A 17,336-nucleotide genomic window follows, 5' to 3' on the forward strand; every position below is an offset into this window, starting at 1 on the left:
TTTTATAACATCAAGTTACTGATGCGTTTTCATATCATCAATGCACAACCAATTTGTAAACTACAACTCATATATATCCGTTTAAAGATTATAAAATCATTTGGATAGCCCATAACACTTGGATGTTAGACCATGGCCGGCCCATGACATTTGGTCGTAAGACCTGGATAGTAATATAAAGCCTTAAGGAAAAAAAAGAAACAATTTAATCTAAGACCGTTCACAAAAGTAGTATTTAACGATATTTTAAGCGTATTATAATGATAAGAAACTGGAGGGTCCCACGCTTCTACGTAGTTATCAACGATAAAGCGCCGGCCCACGCATTCACAATGTCGCCTCGCGGTATAATTCGGACCGGATATTCGGTTCGATCCGATACCCTAACAGTTGACCCGCGTTCATGATCTGTTTTATACAGTTGACCTTTGATTCTCATCTACTACTTAAGTACAACGAACAAAAAAAAAGTAATTAAAACTCGTTGAACTTCCCCCAAAACCCTCCATCATTCTGCAAAAAAAAATGGAAGGCGGCGTCGCAGCGGAGCAAGGAACGGTGACTTGTGCGTCATGGATCAGGCGGCCGGAGGAAGCGCATCTAGTTGCCTTAGGGAAGTCGAAGCACGGAAATTTCCCTGCCTCTTTTCAAATTTTCACTTTCGACCGTCTCACCACATCTCTCTCGTCATCTCCTTCGGTCTCTCCCCTTGCTCTCTCTCTGTATGAATTTACAGTAGACACTCGTATACGTTGACTTGTTTGATTAAGTGCGTTTTCTTGTTTTTGTTTGGAATAACAGGCCACATTCGAGTTTGAAGACGGATGTGATCCAGTAAGCCTAGCAGTGCATCCAAGCGGTGATGATATTATCTGCTCTACTACCAAGGGCGGCTGCAGGTAGATTTACTCAAACTCAAAAATGCTTAATGTCTTTCTCTAGTAAGAATTTATTATAGTTCCCGTTCAAGAAAAAGAAAACAATTGAATGCAATGTAACTGTAATTTTATGATATGATAGCAAATTGTGTTTACTCAAATAGGGTAGGAAAATAGAATATGGTACTCAAGAATCTGGAGGTCATTTTCCTTATTGATATTTGTCCCCTATGCCTATGCCTGGGTTATGAAATTCAATACCTCATAATCCATGAGGAACTTGTATTATATACAAGTGTGTATTTTTGCACCACCTAACTTGTGTTAGATCACAATTTAAATTCCCATTTGGCACTGTAATTAATTTCAATCACATAAAATGACCGGTGACACTAATATCACCAACAAAAAATGCCTATTTGATTATTTTCTTTTCTTCTTCTTGGGTATATCTGGTTTTGTCCTTTCTTTTTTCTTTTGTAGTTTTCTATGTATATTCAAAATTTCTATATTATCTGCCATTAGGGTTGTTGTGGATCTTTGAGTAGTGATGATTGTAATAAACTTATCATTACCCAAGTTACTTACCAAACATCCTCTTAGAACAATTTGTTGAAAAATTGCAACTACTTATGAACCCACGATCTACTACTTTAGATACATTTATCAGATAAGAAATGCCTTTTGGGATTTGTGAAAGGGAGTTGACTTTAGAGATGCATGTATAACTTATATTGATGGCCTTTTATATTATGTGCAGGGTGTTTGAATTGCATGATCAAGAGAAAAATTTGAAGTTGTTGGCGAAAGAGCTAAAACCCCTCCAAAATGTGGGCCCACAGAAGTGCCTAGCATTTAGTACGGATGGATCTAGATTTGCTGCTGGAGGTGTGGTAAGAATATTAAAAACTTTGTTATGTTATAATTTATAAATTTGGTCACAGGCTTATATATATTATATCGGCCAATTAATTGAAGGATGGGCATCTAAGAATATATGAGTGGCCAAGCATGCGTGTCATAGTAGATCAACCAAAAGCTCACCAGGGATTCAACGATATGGATTTCAGGTCTGTAGATTTTTTTTAACTTTCATCATCATTATTCATAATTATATGTAAACGAATTGTAAAACTAAAATTTAATATACTATAATTTTTTTCTACAAAATTTGGCTTTCTGATTGTTGTACTCTCAGCCTAGACTCAGAGTTCTTAGCTTCAACATCCACGGATGGGTCCGCTCGGATTTGGAATGCGAATGATGGTGTTCCAGTCAACTCTTTGACTCGAACTTCAGTAAGATCTAATTAATATTACAAAAAATGTGGTACTGTTGGTTTCTTTGTCATAATTATGTGTTGTTTTTTTTTTTTTTATTCATTGCAGGATGAGAAAATTGAACTATGTCGATTTTCTAAGGATGGAACAAAACCGTTTTTGTTTTGCACTGTCCAAAAAGGTATTTTTTTTATTCCTTTGTATAAAGGATATTTTGATCCCATTTTTTTTGCTAATATGGATGTTATATTATACACGCAGGAAATAGATCAATCACAGTTGTCTGGGATATTTCTACATGGGACAAAATTGGGTTCAAAAGGCTTCTTAGAAAGCCTGCTTGTGTAATGTCCATCAGCTTGGATGGCAAATATTTAGCCCAGTAAGTGTTACGCCTTTTTTTTTTTTTTTTTTCAATAATTAATGAATCAAAGATGATTACGAAAACTCTGCTGTTAAAATAGTGATATATATTTTTGTAAGCATTTAAATATCTGAAGGTTTAGATTAGGTTCTTTGTCATTGTAAGTTAAGTCCAATAATGTTACATTACAGGGGAAGTAAAGATGGTGATGTATGTGTAGTATCAGTGAAGAAGATGGAAGTTTGTCACTGGAGTAAGAGGCTTCACTTGGGCTATCCCGTCTCCTCCCTGGATTTCTGTCCCAGTGAAAGGTATGTGCTGTTTGATTTGCATAATTTTTTTCAAGGAATGGAATCTATCATTGGAATTGGAATCGGAATCTGTCACAAAACCGAATTACACAATGAGGGTATTTTTGTCTTTTAATAAAAAGAATGGTATCGAATTCCTTCTGCAGGGTTGTTCTTTCCACCTCTAATGAATGGGGAGCTATGGTGACCAAGTTAAACGTTCCTGCAGATTGGAAAGGTCTCTCTCTCTCTCTCACACACACACACACACACACACCTGTAATGAATTGGCTGTGTTATGGGTTGGGTATAACTAACATTAATCTTTGATGTGTGGTACAGAATGGCAACTATATATGTTGCTTATAGGACTTTTTTTGGCATCTGCGGTGTTGTTCTACATATTCTTTGAGAATTCTGATTTATTTTGGAATTTACCAATGGCGAAAGACCAACCTGCACGACCTAAACTTGGTTCTTACGTAGGAGACCATCAATCTGATGATAAAAACATGTGGGGCCCCGTGGACATGTAAACATACATCACTTGCTCTCTCTCATAAAATGATTTGTAGAGATCACGGAGCTAATTTTCAACCGGATGTTGACAACTAAAAATTTGGTTCTTCTTACTTGCAATTTGTAATAGAGATGACACCCTACAATTATTTATGTTCTGTCTTGTTTGTAATATTAATTCTTTTTTCCTCTAAATTTGTTTCGGATCCTTTTACCATCCAGTTGATTTAAGCAACCGGGTCATGTATATCTAAACCTAATTATAACTATTCCACTAATGATGTCTAAAAATGGAGGCTAAAGGCTGGTATTTGTAGTTGCTGGAAACGTGTCGTAAAACCAGCAGATTGAAGATTCAAGTCTTCTTTGGAGGAAGGTCTATATTATTATTTAGAGTAGATTAGGTGGTGTTTGAGTTTGCTGTTTGGTGTGTGTTGGGCATCGAGCTTTTAGCTTATAAGAACAAAAGAAAAAAAAATCAAAATATAGAAAAAACTTTATTTAACAGTGCAAGCTTCTAACTTTTATTTAAAACCAACAACTTGTAGCTTTTAGAAACTTTTAACTTTTGATATTATGTAACTTTATACATTTAAAAAAGGTATAACACCAAAGGGCCTTTGACCTAACGGTAAGAATTAACTCTCAAATGAGAGCTTATGGGTTTAAGTCTCATTATGAGATATATATGGTGTTTAAGATTAGATTAGGTAAGTTTGCCGTTTCAAAATAATAATAATAATAATAAATAATAAATAAAAAAAATACAACGTACAACTATTTTTGTCGAACAATTATAAATAAAAACTACACTTATCAAACATATACTAAACATAGAATTTCAAATTATTACATTTACACCTTATAAGGCTCCAATGTTTTGCAAGTTGGATCGATGTTCGAGTGGTTAATGGGGACAGGTAAACTGGTTGACAATAGTTCAAATCCAATTCAGATTGGCCCAAAATTTTGCCAATCTATTCCATTTAAAAAAAAAAAAACATGTGCAAAAATATAAAATGAAGCATTTCTCAGACAATGTCATTTCCTTAATATTTCGATTCTACTAGACTGTTTTTATTCCATCGGGGAGAATTTGTTTTTATTATTCAAAAAATGGAATGATATAGTATTATAAATCAATTTGGTTTGTATACTCTTCAATGATACCAACCTTTTGGAAATATTTCAAACATGGTTGTTAAGATCGGGATCCTATCTATGATCGTTTTTGGGTTTGCAAGATCGAAATCGAGATCCTAACATCCCACAAAATAAAATATAAATTTAATTTATAATAACTAATCATGAAAAATATTACAAACATTTAATTTTTCGTTCAAAAATTATAAAAACTTTAAAATATTAGTCATAAGTCACAATAAAAAATGATAAATGATAGATTGGTCAAGGGAAGGTAGGATCGGATCTCGATCCTACGATCCTAACTACGATCTTACGATCCTATCTGCGATCCTACCAAAATACGATTTTTTTACGATCCATATCGTTTTTCATACCTAGGATCGTATACGATCGCAGTTTTGACAAACATGCTTTCAAAGTTTCATTTAACCTTTTTCATTTTTCAAACAAAAAAATATAAATCTTATTTTTAGTCTATGTTGTGATTTTTTTAATAAAAGCTCATTTTCTTTTTCAATTTTAACTCTGACTATTGGGTAGATTTTATTTTGGTTTTACTTCCTAACGTTACAAAATTGACTAAATTGCCATTAATTTTTTTACTTTTCTTTTTATTTTAATTATTATTTACGCCTTTTTTTTTGGATACGGTCCAAAGAACTTCAACTTGCGTCGAAAAAATGGGTATCTTTTTTTAGATTTGTTCCCTATCAAACTTAAAATGATGATATATCCTTTTAATTTATTTGTATTAGTTTTTTAAATATTCAAACTTAAGAAGAGTCCAATTTCACCCAACCCCACCACCTCTCTCTCACACACAACACATGTCCCATTTCTCTTCACACCTCTCTATTTCATGAGGCCCCTCTGCACTTCTTTCTTCCTTGTCCTTTTCCTAAAAAAAAGAAAACTCAATTTTATCATGAAGGAAAACATTGAATCAATTTGAATTGATACAAAGTGCTAGTTACAAACGATTTTTTTTTTTTTTTTTTTACCTAACCCGAAAATAGAGAGAATGGAAAATTATATTTTGGAGACTAGACAATTATATTTAGTGTAGGGGTTAAGATAAGTTTTACTTTTTGGTTGAGACAGGTTAAATATGAGGAGATGTAATATTTATAGAACATGTATTTATTTTTTAGGTTTTGATCATATAAGATTTACTGATTTAGGTGCTGTTTGTTTTTTCTGAAGCAAAATGTCTGCAGTCTGCGGACCACATCTGTAGACCTCTTCAGTAGAAGAGGTGGACCAAACGTCTGCAGTCTGAAAAAAGAAGACTGTTTGTTTTTTTAACATCTGCGGGCTATTAAAATAAACTGATTTTTGTAAACTTCAAAGTGATTTTTTAATATTTTTATGACTTTGTTAGAAATAATCAACGAATCTATATCAACCTTTATGTATTATTGTATAAAAAATAAAAATAAAAATGATATAAATTAACGTATATATTTTATAAAAACCAACAACTTTGGTTGCAAACTTATAAGTAAACATTATAATTAGTGATCAAAAAATTTGATACATAAATGGATGCAAATAAACTTTGATTTTTTCAATTAAATCCATTAAAAAAGTACCATAAATATTTTCTCGAGAAATTGACGATATTGTATTAAATAATGTTTTACAAAATTTGGCAAAAAAAATATAAGAATATATTATGATTTTTTTGTCATATTTATATAAACAACTTCAACGACTATTATTATAATAAATTTTTATTTATAAATTTGTCAAAAATATAATGTTTGTATCGTCGAACGTTTTTTTAAGTTTTGTAATTTTTTTTTCAAATTGTTCATCATTAATAAAGTTGGAAAAAATATAAATTTAAAAAAATAAAAAAAAAAAACTTGAAAAAAATAAAGATATATATGTTTTTTTAGGCTAGAAGATGTTTGAAGATGTTAGAAGACTCTGGTCCACGTCTGCGCCAAGAAGAGGGCGCGCAGACATTTTTAGGTCTGCAGTCTTCAAAAAAACAAACAGTCTGCGAAGGCTAATGTCTGCGCGTGGTCTGCGCAGCGCAGACAGAAGAGGTCACGCAGATCTGCGGACAAAAAACAAACACTACCTTAGTGAATGAGGAAACGAAGTCTATGATCAGACTATTTCAAACGTAATGACATTGCAAAGATTGGTATTGGTTTTCGAGTTGGCATTCAGTTGAAACTTTACCTACGAATCATGTCCCTATAACATTTTAATGATATTTAAATTACAATTTATCTACTATAAGTATAACCTATTTCAATGCGATATGAATACTATAAGTATATTTGTACATGAAATGAAATGTGATTGTGTGTGACAACTCCTCACCAAAAACTATATTTTATTGCTTTTACATAAAATATCGACTGTACTGACATTTCATTTATAAATATGTTTCATAATTTAACAAAAATATAATTAATTATTAATCATAGAAATATTAAAAAACAAAAATATATAATGTAAACAAAATTACATAACGGTTCCTATGTTTACAAAAAGTTATAGATTTGGCCCCTAACTTTTGTCCTTGATAAAGATTGTCTATATATGGTTTTAATATGTTGCATGGTTGGTCCTTATGGCTTTACTTTGTTAAATATTTGATCTAAAATTACTACTTTATCCTTGTAGGACATTTAATTTTTTTTAAATCATTAATATTATATAAAGATGGTCCCAATACCACTAACCATCATTGAACTCCATCTTCTTCTTTCCCTTCTCCTTAAAACTTGGATCTGGAAGCTATGGAGTCATTATAGACCCTAAATTTCACCATGCCCTTACAACCGAGTTCTTTACACGAACAATCCGGTCTGTTCAATGAAGCTTTTATGGTGTGTGCGCGTGCACACACACACACTTTAGACTGTGTGTGTATGTTAGTTATTCTATAAATTATATACACATGCTAGACCTCCGAAGAAAATCAAAAGCTCTAAAAATCAAGTGTCATCCTCAGTTTCCGTTTGTTGAATTTTGTGGTGCGAAGAAAATTGTAACATCTTCATTATGGGGTTAAAACTTTCGACCTTTAGTAAATTAAAAATCAAATTTAAAAATAATAATCAAATAATCAAACCAATAAAAAATAACAAGTCAATCCAAATGAGATATGTATATATTAACTTTAACTTTAACATTAATATCAAGACTTCGGAGGACTGTAGTGTAACACCGAAAATTTCAAAACAATTTTTCATTTAAAATTAATCGTTTAATTCTTAAAAACACTTTGCTTAAAATCTCATTCATAATGAATTACAAAACATAACTCCATTTTCACTTGCATAATAAACCAGGATCCTCAAAACATGACTCTTTCTCTGGTGTGTACAATCGAGCCGGTGCCGTCCCGTGATCCTAAGAGAAACCTGAAACACATAACACAAAACACTGTAAGCACGAAGCTTAGTGAGTTCCCCAAAATACCACTCTAACACATATTAGCCACTCGAGGCTATAACTCTGTTGTCCCTCCGGTCAGTGTGTCTCAGTGGGACCCTCCAGTCCCAGCTCTCTGTGGGCCCTCTGGCCCTAACTCTATGGACCCAAGGGTCCTAACTCTGAATCATGCATATCACATATCACAATAAATCTCAAACATATAAATAACATACAAATATACTGGCACATAATACGAAAAACACCACATATAGCACATATTAGCCACTCGAGGCTATAACTCTATGGACCCTTGGGCCCTAACTCTGCGAACCCTCTGCTCCTAGCTCTGTGGACCTACTGGTCCTATCTCTGATATACACACAACATAAATCACATAGAAATAATGCGGCGCCACACGTCACATACAAGAACTCTGTTACCACTCTAGGTAAAGTATAGTGAGAAGACTCACCTGGAAAGCAGAAAGCAGATATCCCCACACTTTAATCTCAAACTCGCCATCGCCTAACATATAAGGCAAATACTCTCATGAATATAACTCTCGAGACTAGAATCAACCCTCTCTTGGCACCCTCTTAAGGGTAAAAGACCATTTTACCCCTCTCTTGGCCCAAAGGCCACATCGCTGACCAAACCCTAAAAGTCAACAAAAGTCAACGGTCAAATTTGACCGGACTCGGCGAGTGCACTAGGGCGACTCGGCGAGTCTACATGTGTCCACTGACTCCCTTGGATCCTTTCTTGACACATCGAGTATTTCTCTGACTCGACGAGTTTCACCTGGCATAAATCGCGGGGCCACCACGACTCAACTCGTCGAGTCTCAAGAACAACTCGGCGAGTTCCGGCTTGACTCAGCCCCCCTGACTCTCCCTGACTCACTGAGTCGACTCCTCAACTCGACAAGACCACTCGCTGAGTGGTTACGGGCAAACTTCATGCTACTCACCGAGTCTGTTCTTCAGACTCGGCGAGTCTATACCATGCATAAACTCAAACTCACTCCTGAGGTCAGATCCGTTCCAATAACTCATAGATCTAGTCCTTCCAAGCACATACATCACGTAAAGTTACTATCTTGGTGCTCATGCAAAGGTTCAAAGGCCTTATTTGATGATATGGTCTCTAGAATGCTATTCTAAGCTCATGGCCTCCATTAACACTCATAAAGCTTGAGGGAAAAGAGTCTCTGGACCTCTTTGGGTCCAGATCTAAAGCACCAACACGAGAAGAGGCCAATTACTCCATGGATCATTCCACAAAGAAACTCTAACTCTAAGATTTACACCAAGGACTGAGAAAGGAACGGATGGTTACCTCAAATGAAGTCTCTGAGCTCAGGAATCACTGGATTAGCACCCTCTTTGGTCTCCTCTTGCCTTGATCCTCTTCTATATGCAAAAACACCCACAAATAGTCAAGGATCTTCCTCTTCTCTCTCACAAAACGCTCAAAGACTCTTTAGGGTTCTCTCTGGGGTTGGTGGCCGCAAATGACGACCATAAGCCCCTTTAAATAGGTCTCATACCTTAAAAATTAGGGTTTCATTGAACAGCGTGGGCTCGCCGAGTCCACCTTTTGGACTCGGCGAGTCCGGACGCGAACCCGCGCACAAAACCGCGATCCTACTCGGCGATTTTGGACTCCAACTCGCCAAGTCTCCTCACACTCACCTAAAATAAAACAATAAAATAATACTTGGGAATCCGGGGTGTTACATGTAGCTCACTGAATATGTAACAGAAAATAATGAAATTACAACATAAACTCAAATATAAACTCTAAACTACATTCTGAAAAAGTTCTCATGTCAATCTGACTTCAAATGAATAAAATATGCATCTTTTTAAAATTTTACAGATTATAATGTATTTATACTTTAAAATTTTGGTTCCAATACTCGAAACTAGTCGGACTTAACTGGTAAAAAAACATACCGAATTTGCACTATCAAAGGAGACTTGATAACCAATAATATTCTTGTAAATCGATGTCGGTCCATATACGGTTCCCAACCCATTTTGATCTGATCCGAAGGTCTAAACGTTCACCCCTATTACACGAGAATATCCTCTAAATCCATAGTCCGATTTAAGAGCATCCAAACGTCATTTCATCATAGGGAAAATGTCATATTAGCCCATCGAACTTGTTGTGTTTGTTTTATAAGGTCACCCAACTTTTTTTTTGGTACATTAAGGGAATGAACTCTCGTTTTCCTGTTTTAAAATATCCTTATGTGACCTGATACCGGGTAAAGCTATAAAATGTGTGTCTTGACCACTGTTTGACCATCAACTGCACCTCCACCTCCATTAAAGTATATTTACTGTATCTATCCTTCTTGATCAGGTCAAGAAGTTATTTTCATTTTTAGATCAATCGAACGAAAAAACTTGGTGATTGATTATTGATTTGTATGTATATGACTCTGTACACTGAAAAACAAAGAACAAATCAAAGAAGACGAAGGGGGGAAAGAGATAGAGAGAAATTATCTCTGAGGATTATGATAACTGCCACTTGCTATTCTTCACATAATTAACTGCTGAAGCAGCCCCATCCATTTACCTGCAACCTTTGACAGTCTCGAGACATCGATCCCTCCTAGTGATCGATTAAGAGCCACCGACCCACTGATTTCTTGATTTCATTCATATTCCTTCCTTCCCTGATCTGCCTTCTGTTCCCCGTTTCCCTCTGCCTTTACTTGTTGACCCACCAACGCCGATGTCACCCCTCGTAGTTGTTTCTCTTCCCTCGATTAGTGAGTATCGATGACGAAGAGCAAACCAAAAAAAGGGCCATCGCAGGTCGACTACCCCCTGCCATCACCAGGCCAAGAACCATCACTATCGTCTCCTTATTTCTTCGAATCGGACGAACCCCAGAGTAACTTCCCGAACCACCCACGATCGATGCCCATCGGAGCTGCTTCGATGACATTATATTCCTTTTATCGTTCCTGATCAGTCAAAGGGGGAAGAAGACGATGCCCTTTCCTTAGCTGGAGCCGTTTGATAACTGATACAAGGCTTCGACCTAAAAAGAAAATAAACGACTTTTAATTTTGACCAAGTTAAAGGTCAAAGCAAAAAATCAAACTTTCATTTTGTAACCTGCAATGGAGGACAAGCTAACTGCAGAGAGGAGGTTGGAGGATATGAGGCTACAATGAGATTAAAACTTGTTATAATGGGTTAAGTGATTTTTTAAACAGGTTGAACGAGAGTTCATTTCCTTAATATACCAAAAAAAAAGTTAAGTAACCTTTTAAAACAAACACGACAAGTTCGATGGACTAATATGACATTTGTCCTTCACCATATAGTGGATAACATATTTCAGATATGGTATCCACTTATTTTAAATTTTTCATAAATATAAGAAACCACAAAAACTAAGGTCATAAATAAAAGAGACCACAAAAAATAAGGGGTCGGATCAAAAAAGAAAATAACAATCTGGATTCCATTGATAAATTTGTAAAGAAAAAAAAAGTTGCTATTTGTTATAATTTTGAAAAATCATCTGATATTTTTGTGATTTATCACTATTTAGTATGTACATTTATAGGTCGGGATAATATTTAAATGAAAAAGTTTAAAATTTCTTAATTTTATTCATATAATTTTCTTATGAATTTGAAATATTTTGGAGGAAAAATCCTCAAGGAAGAAAGGCCGTGTGAGAAAAAACTGATAGTTACATGGTACTGACGAACTTAATGAATCGGATGCCATAAAGACGCAGAAACGTATGACCCAGAACCGCTCTGTAGTTGGTCCCACAATCCCCCAATACCCCTCAAGCCTCCTCCTAAATTGACTCGTGGAGTCAGAAAACAGACGTTATCCAGATGGCCGCCGCCGCCGTCGCCGCCGCCACCACCGCAACTAATCCCAAACTCTCCTTGCTACGTCCTCACTTCTGCCCTCCAAGACACGCTTTCTATCCTACTACACCTTATCTCAATTTGCACGGACTTCGGAATGCTTCTACTTTTATTCAAAAGCAACGACGTCTTCTTCTTCTTCCACCGCGTGCTTTTACCCTCGATGTACCAGGCCCATTGCTTCAGGACGCCGGAGCAACCATTATTGTCGTTGGCGGCGCGTATGGACTTGTCGCTGGTTTTGATTATCTCACACAGCGCCAAATCATCGAACAGGTTTCTCTCAATCTCCACATGCATGATATTGATATAAATGTGTCTATATATAAACACACATACACAGAATACCTTCTAGTCTTGTACGAGTGTATCCTCCGTAGGTCACCGGAATCCAGACAGACACTGTTTCCTGCAACTGTAGATCTTCACATGGATTATATCGCCCGGTCTCGTTTTCGTGTTTGGGTTCTGTCTTTTTAACTCTTTTTCCCTTGTTTATTCACCAAATTTAATTCAATCTTTTATATTATTAACTTCAAGTTTTATAATCAATCTTAAGCATAGTTCAAGTTATTGGTTCAATTAGGAAAATGAGTGACATTCTAATCTAAATTATGAAATATATCCACCGATTTTGGTAGTACTGTTTATGTAAATCGTACTCTGGACACTACTTTCACCTTTTCAGAACCTGTTTTTACTTTTTGCTCATTGACAATTATTTGGGTCTTTTCATTTCACTTCAAATACCACTAATGTTATAACAATTCGTCACTGATATAACGATTTGTCCCACACTAACAGTGAAATAAAAGTTTCTCACACTGTGTTACCAATAACTTTTCAATCATGATTTTAAGTAAAAATTTAAGCTGATACAAGGGTAAAGGTGGAATTAACTGTAATAACTGCATGCATTGAAAAATCAATGTTTTGGAACCTTGGGAGTATTAAGTAGAAATCTTTTAAAGTCAATTGTGGTTAGCAAGTTTTTAAGTCTATTGACATCCTTAGTTATTCTTATGTGTGATCAACAACAGCAACTTAAATGTACAGCTTTTAAAGCCATAACTTTTGGTAGGTGACTAGGTGTCATATGGTTCCCTACAAAGTGATTATTCGTAAGCAATAAACATCCGAGTGATCATGTGGGGATGGGGCTAGGGTTAGATAGGCAGGGACCTTGTAATACAAAAACGATTGAATTAACTTAATTAACTTGATTTTTGTTTGATATGATGAAATTGAATCCACAAAGGAATAAAAAGAACAACGTAATAGAATGGGTCATTACATTCCATTGTTATTATTATGTTTGGTTGGTTGGTTTGAAGTCTTGAAGGAGTATAGTGAGTTATTCAGATGTTGTTTGTTATGCCTAAGTAGACACATGAATGAAATTAATTGATAAATAAAAAAATAAAAGAATGTTTTATGAAAAAGAAACTCCAATCTCTTTGTATATTCCTTTCAGAACCTAAGCAGAAAGCTGGTTCATATATTATCTGGATTGCTTTACATGGGTTGCTGGCCAATCTTCAGGTATTTTATAAACTTCCCAAAAAAAAAAACTTTTTTTTTTTTTTTTTTCTAAAAAATGGAGTTCAACCAATTGACGTTAAATCCTAGATTAGTACTTCTACAGATGCTCGGTATTTTGCGGTTATAGCGCCCTTATTGAACTGCACTAGGCTTCTTGTTCATGGTCTTTCACTCGTCCCCAATGAAGACCTCATAAAATCAGTCACCCGTGAAGGAAAACCGGAGTAAGATCTGATTCATAATTGATAATACTATCTGTTGTCCTCAATTAATGTTTTCTTTTCATAATTTAAAACGATTTGATGGCAGGGAATTGCTTAGGGGACCACTATATTATGTTTTGATGTTGATTCTATCTTCTCTCCTCTTCTGGCGTGACTCACCAATCGGTGTGGTTTCACTATCCATGATGTGTGGTGGCGATGGTATCTTCTCTCGCCCTCATGTGTGTGTTCACTTCTTGACATGATAAAACAAATTTGACACGACTTTTATAGCCTGAAAAGTATGTGTAACAAACATTAACTTAGGCTTCTTTCTGACATAATATCCTATAGGTATTGCAGATATCATGGGGAGAAGATTTGGGTTGCATAAAATTCCGTACAACAAACAGAAGAGTTGGGTGGGTAGCATCTCTATGTTTATGGTCGGTTTTTTAGTCTCGGTTGGGTACGTGACAGTTGACACCCCTTTTTTATTGCGATGTTTTATGGGTTAGATCAGGGTAATTGACTAATTTACCCTTGTATATAGGATGTTATACTACTTTTCAAAGTTGGGGTACTTTGAGCTAGACTGGTTAAAGACAATGGAACGAGTTGCAATGGTTGCGATTGTGGCAACATTGGTGGAGTCCCTCCCGACAAAAGGAGGTCTGGATGATAACATATCTGTTCCTTTGGTAAGCATGCTAACAGCTTATTTGAGTTTTGGGTTTTAAGTTTAATTATAAGTGTTATTTTTTTTTTTTTAATTTGGATGTAAATGCTTCCTTTTTTGCTGTGTGATAAATGTTGAATAATAAACGTTGGAATAAGTCTGTTGTAATCTTTTTTACCGATGTAGTAAATGTAATAAATGAAAATCCAAAGGAAACATCAGCGAGTTGTTGTTCGCTCGTGGGGGTTTTTTGGGTTTAAACTTTAAACCGATCGGTTTTTGACAACTACATCTACATGTGTTTTCTTTGGTTGTTTTTTTATTTGCTTTAAATTAGTTAAACCAAAACTCCCGGTTTTTATGAAATAGTAATAAATTTCATTCTGTTTTAGTTATTTACGGTTTTAGGTTGGCTTTCTGTCTTTTCACATCCCTATTAATAAAATGATTTAGCAATCATAATTAAACTCTAATTTGTTTGATCAAATTTTAGTCAAATTAAGGTGACTAACTAAACAAACTTTACGTTGTCTGGACTGAAATCCTAGTCCGACACAGTCTCGTGTAGTTTGTCCATATGCACATGCTGATCTTTGTAGATACCAAGAGCCAAGATGCCTTACTAACTACGGTCGCTTTTGTTGTCAAGAGCTCGTGTTAGAATTAAAATAAAGAAAAATTAAGAAACTTAGCTGTCACAAAAACATACGATGATATTAATCCTTCCTAATAAATAAAGAACTTTTTGCCATTTGTCAATTTCTTATGTATTTGAACACATGTAATTTTGTAGTTAATTCTTAGAAATTAATTCTTAGAAATTAATTTCTACTTGTCATTTTGTGGTAATTTTTGATTTTCTTAATTAACTATCTAATTTTTAGGTTATAAAAAATAATTAATGTGTCATTAATTTGTTTCCTTATATTTTCAAATTTTAATATTTTCCTTCAATATACATAATTCAAAATTGACATGTTTTTTTTAAAGTTCATTGACATTTTAGGCATAATGGTTTATATAAAAAAAATAATCAAACTTTGTTGTTTTTTATTGACAAAATAAAAAATGTTATATGGTCAAAATATAATTATATTTATGTAGTTTGTTTTATTAATAAAAATTGAATTATTTACTTATTCGTTATTTTGTTTGTATATATATTTTGAAATTTTATTTTAAAAAATACTTAATGTTTATGGTTTGATATTTAATGTTTTCTTTAAAAAAATATCTAAAGTTTATATCTTCATATATAATTTTTTTAATCAATCCGTGTAATATACGGATTTTACACCTAGTCATTAATAAGTAAGGAATGAAATCGATTCTAAACCAGACCAAATCGATGAACCCAAAACCAAATTTTATCATTTTGGGAGAGTGAGTTGTTGCTTGGAATGGTTTTGTAACGGAGAAGGAAACAAATTTTAACGAAACAGACCTATTTAAGGCTTTGTAACTAACCATTTATTAAATATAGACAAAAAAATAACAATAAAAAATGGTACACTATTTTCAGAAATGGTCCTTATAATTTTGTGTTGCATGCAATTACATGATTGGTCCCTGTCTTATTATAGGAAATTTACAGAAATGGTCTATATGTTTCATAAAGGTACATAAATAGTCCCTGCTTAATAGTGAATTTATAGAATGTGTCTCTATGTTTTACAAGATTACAGAATGGTCCATGAGTTTCACAAAATTATAGAAATGCTCCCCGCTTTAGTTGAAGCATTGCACAATATGTCCATGTTTTTATAAATTAAACAAAAATGGCCTGTCTAATAAGGGATTTACAAAAATGGTCCATATGTTTCACAAAGTTACAGAAATAATCCCTGTTTAACAGTGAATTTACACACAAAATTATAGAAATGGTCCCTGCCTAATAGTGAAATAACAAAAATGGTCACAAAACTAAAGAAATTGTCTATGCTTGATAGCGAATTTACCCACATGATCCCTTTGAGTGTCTTACAGAAATAGACCTTGTGTAATAGACCAAACAGACCATTCCAAAAATGTTGTATATGATTGATAAACATGCCACAATGGCACAATATGTGGGGCATCCGGCTACTTGTTTCTAATTAATAAAGGTGTAATGGTGTACAATTTATATGTATCCAGACAATTTGCAACATGATGAATATTAACTTTATTGTAATTTTAATCAGCACATATATTATTTATGAGTGTTGTATGTGGTGTTTTAAAATAAAAAGCCTGGTCTACTGATAATGCATTTGCCTTCACATTCACAAGGTATGGAGTTTACTTTTCATTAACCTCAATTTTTAACATGCCTTTGCCTTGCATTCACAAGATTAGTCTACAACTTTTCCTAATTTAATCTTTGCTTCATGCTATTATGAACCTTTCATTTAACTAATACATGCCAGAAACTGCAGCCCAAAACACCAATTACACCTCAAGGCAACAAATCCAAAACATTGTTTATGGATGGACCCCACACATTTTTCATGTATAGACTTTGCTTTGCAAATTCGTATTTTGTATTTATTCTTGTTGACACGAATTTCAAATTCATGTTTCATGTCTTAAACAAGCAGACACGAATTTACCCATATAAGACAAATAATTTTGGTGTGACATATAGACACTAAGACACACATATAAGACACAAATAATTTAGTTAAGTATAGCATGCTAGTTTTTGATTTTAGCATGTGCTTAGCCTATTAATGTGATTCAAAAGCCTAAATGCAGCCAAGAGAGAAAATTACATGCAGACAAAGATCAACTCATTCAAAGCTCATATGAACAAGTTATGGATGTTCAAAGTTGGGCAAAAAATTGGACTTGGCCCTTCAACTTCCGGTTCCAAGACCAGAAAAGCTGAAAACCGCAGGAACCGAAACCGATTTTTAGGAGTTTGGTGGACCAAGAACCAAACCGAATTGCAAGTTCAGTTCAGTTCCAACAGTTATTTTGCTAAATCCCTATTAATAATATACCAGCTATAATGATGTCCAACAAATAATTGAAACTCTAGATAATGTGATTTCAAATCGTTTATGTATGGAGTATTGACTACCATATAATGCAAAGCAAACTACCACAACACAAAGGAATGCAAATGGTAACAACTCA

The 17,336-nt window shown here is 34.3% G+C and overlaps 2 protein-coding genes and 1 long non-coding RNA gene across 4 annotated transcripts; 2 read left to right on the forward strand and 1 right to left on the reverse strand.

Annotated features, from left to right (window-relative positions):
* The first annotated feature begins 309 nt into the window (after positions 1 to 309).
* LOC111921758 (SEC12-like protein 1) lies at positions 310 to 3,526 on the forward strand. The gene is made up of 10 exons (XM_023917339.3): positions 310 to 699; positions 802 to 899; positions 1,639 to 1,771; positions 1,857 to 1,948; positions 2,077 to 2,176; positions 2,267 to 2,339; positions 2,420 to 2,540; positions 2,714 to 2,833; positions 2,980 to 3,050; positions 3,155 to 3,526. The coding sequence occupies exons 1-10, from the start codon at positions 526 to 528 to the stop codon at positions 3,346 to 3,348; spliced, it is 1,176 nt and encodes a 391-aa protein (XP_023773107.1). The 5' UTR covers positions 310 to 525; the 3' UTR covers positions 3,349 to 3,526.
* A 6,756-nt stretch (positions 3,527 to 10,282) lies between these two features.
* LOC122196526 (uncharacterized) lies at positions 10,283 to 11,743 on the reverse strand. Its single transcript, XR_006188423.1, has 3 exons — positions 11,607 to 11,743; positions 11,017 to 11,066; positions 10,283 to 10,939 (listed from the first exon to the last, which is right to left on the reverse strand). It is a non-coding gene; the product is annotated as an uncharacterized LOC122196526 (long non-coding RNA).
* LOC111921757 (phytol kinase 1, chloroplastic) lies at positions 11,613 to 14,505 on the forward strand. 2 transcript variants are annotated; one of them, XM_023917337.3, is made up of 6 exons: positions 11,613 to 12,068; positions 13,267 to 13,334; positions 13,427 to 13,558; positions 13,644 to 13,759; positions 13,892 to 14,006; positions 14,091 to 14,505. In XM_023917337.3, exons 1-6 carry the CDS (start codon positions 11,757 to 11,759, stop codon positions 14,275 to 14,277), a joined length of 930 nt encoding a protein of 309 aa, XP_023773105.1. In that variant the 5' UTR covers positions 11,613 to 11,756; the 3' UTR covers positions 14,278 to 14,505. The 2 variants fall into 2 exon arrangements, with proteins under 2 accessions (XP_023773105.1, XP_023773106.1); XM_023917338.3 differs by having other exon boundaries at positions 13,644 to 13,779; positions 14,091 to 14,230.
* Positions 14,506 to 17,336: the final 2,831 nt, after the last annotated feature.

Source organism: Lactuca sativa, chromosome 2 (genome assembly GCF_002870075.4).
Source record: "Lactuca sativa cultivar Salinas chromosome 2, Lsat_Salinas_v11, whole genome shotgun sequence".
NCBI classification, from domain to species: domain Eukaryota; kingdom Viridiplantae; phylum Streptophyta; class Magnoliopsida; order Asterales; family Asteraceae; genus Lactuca; species Lactuca sativa.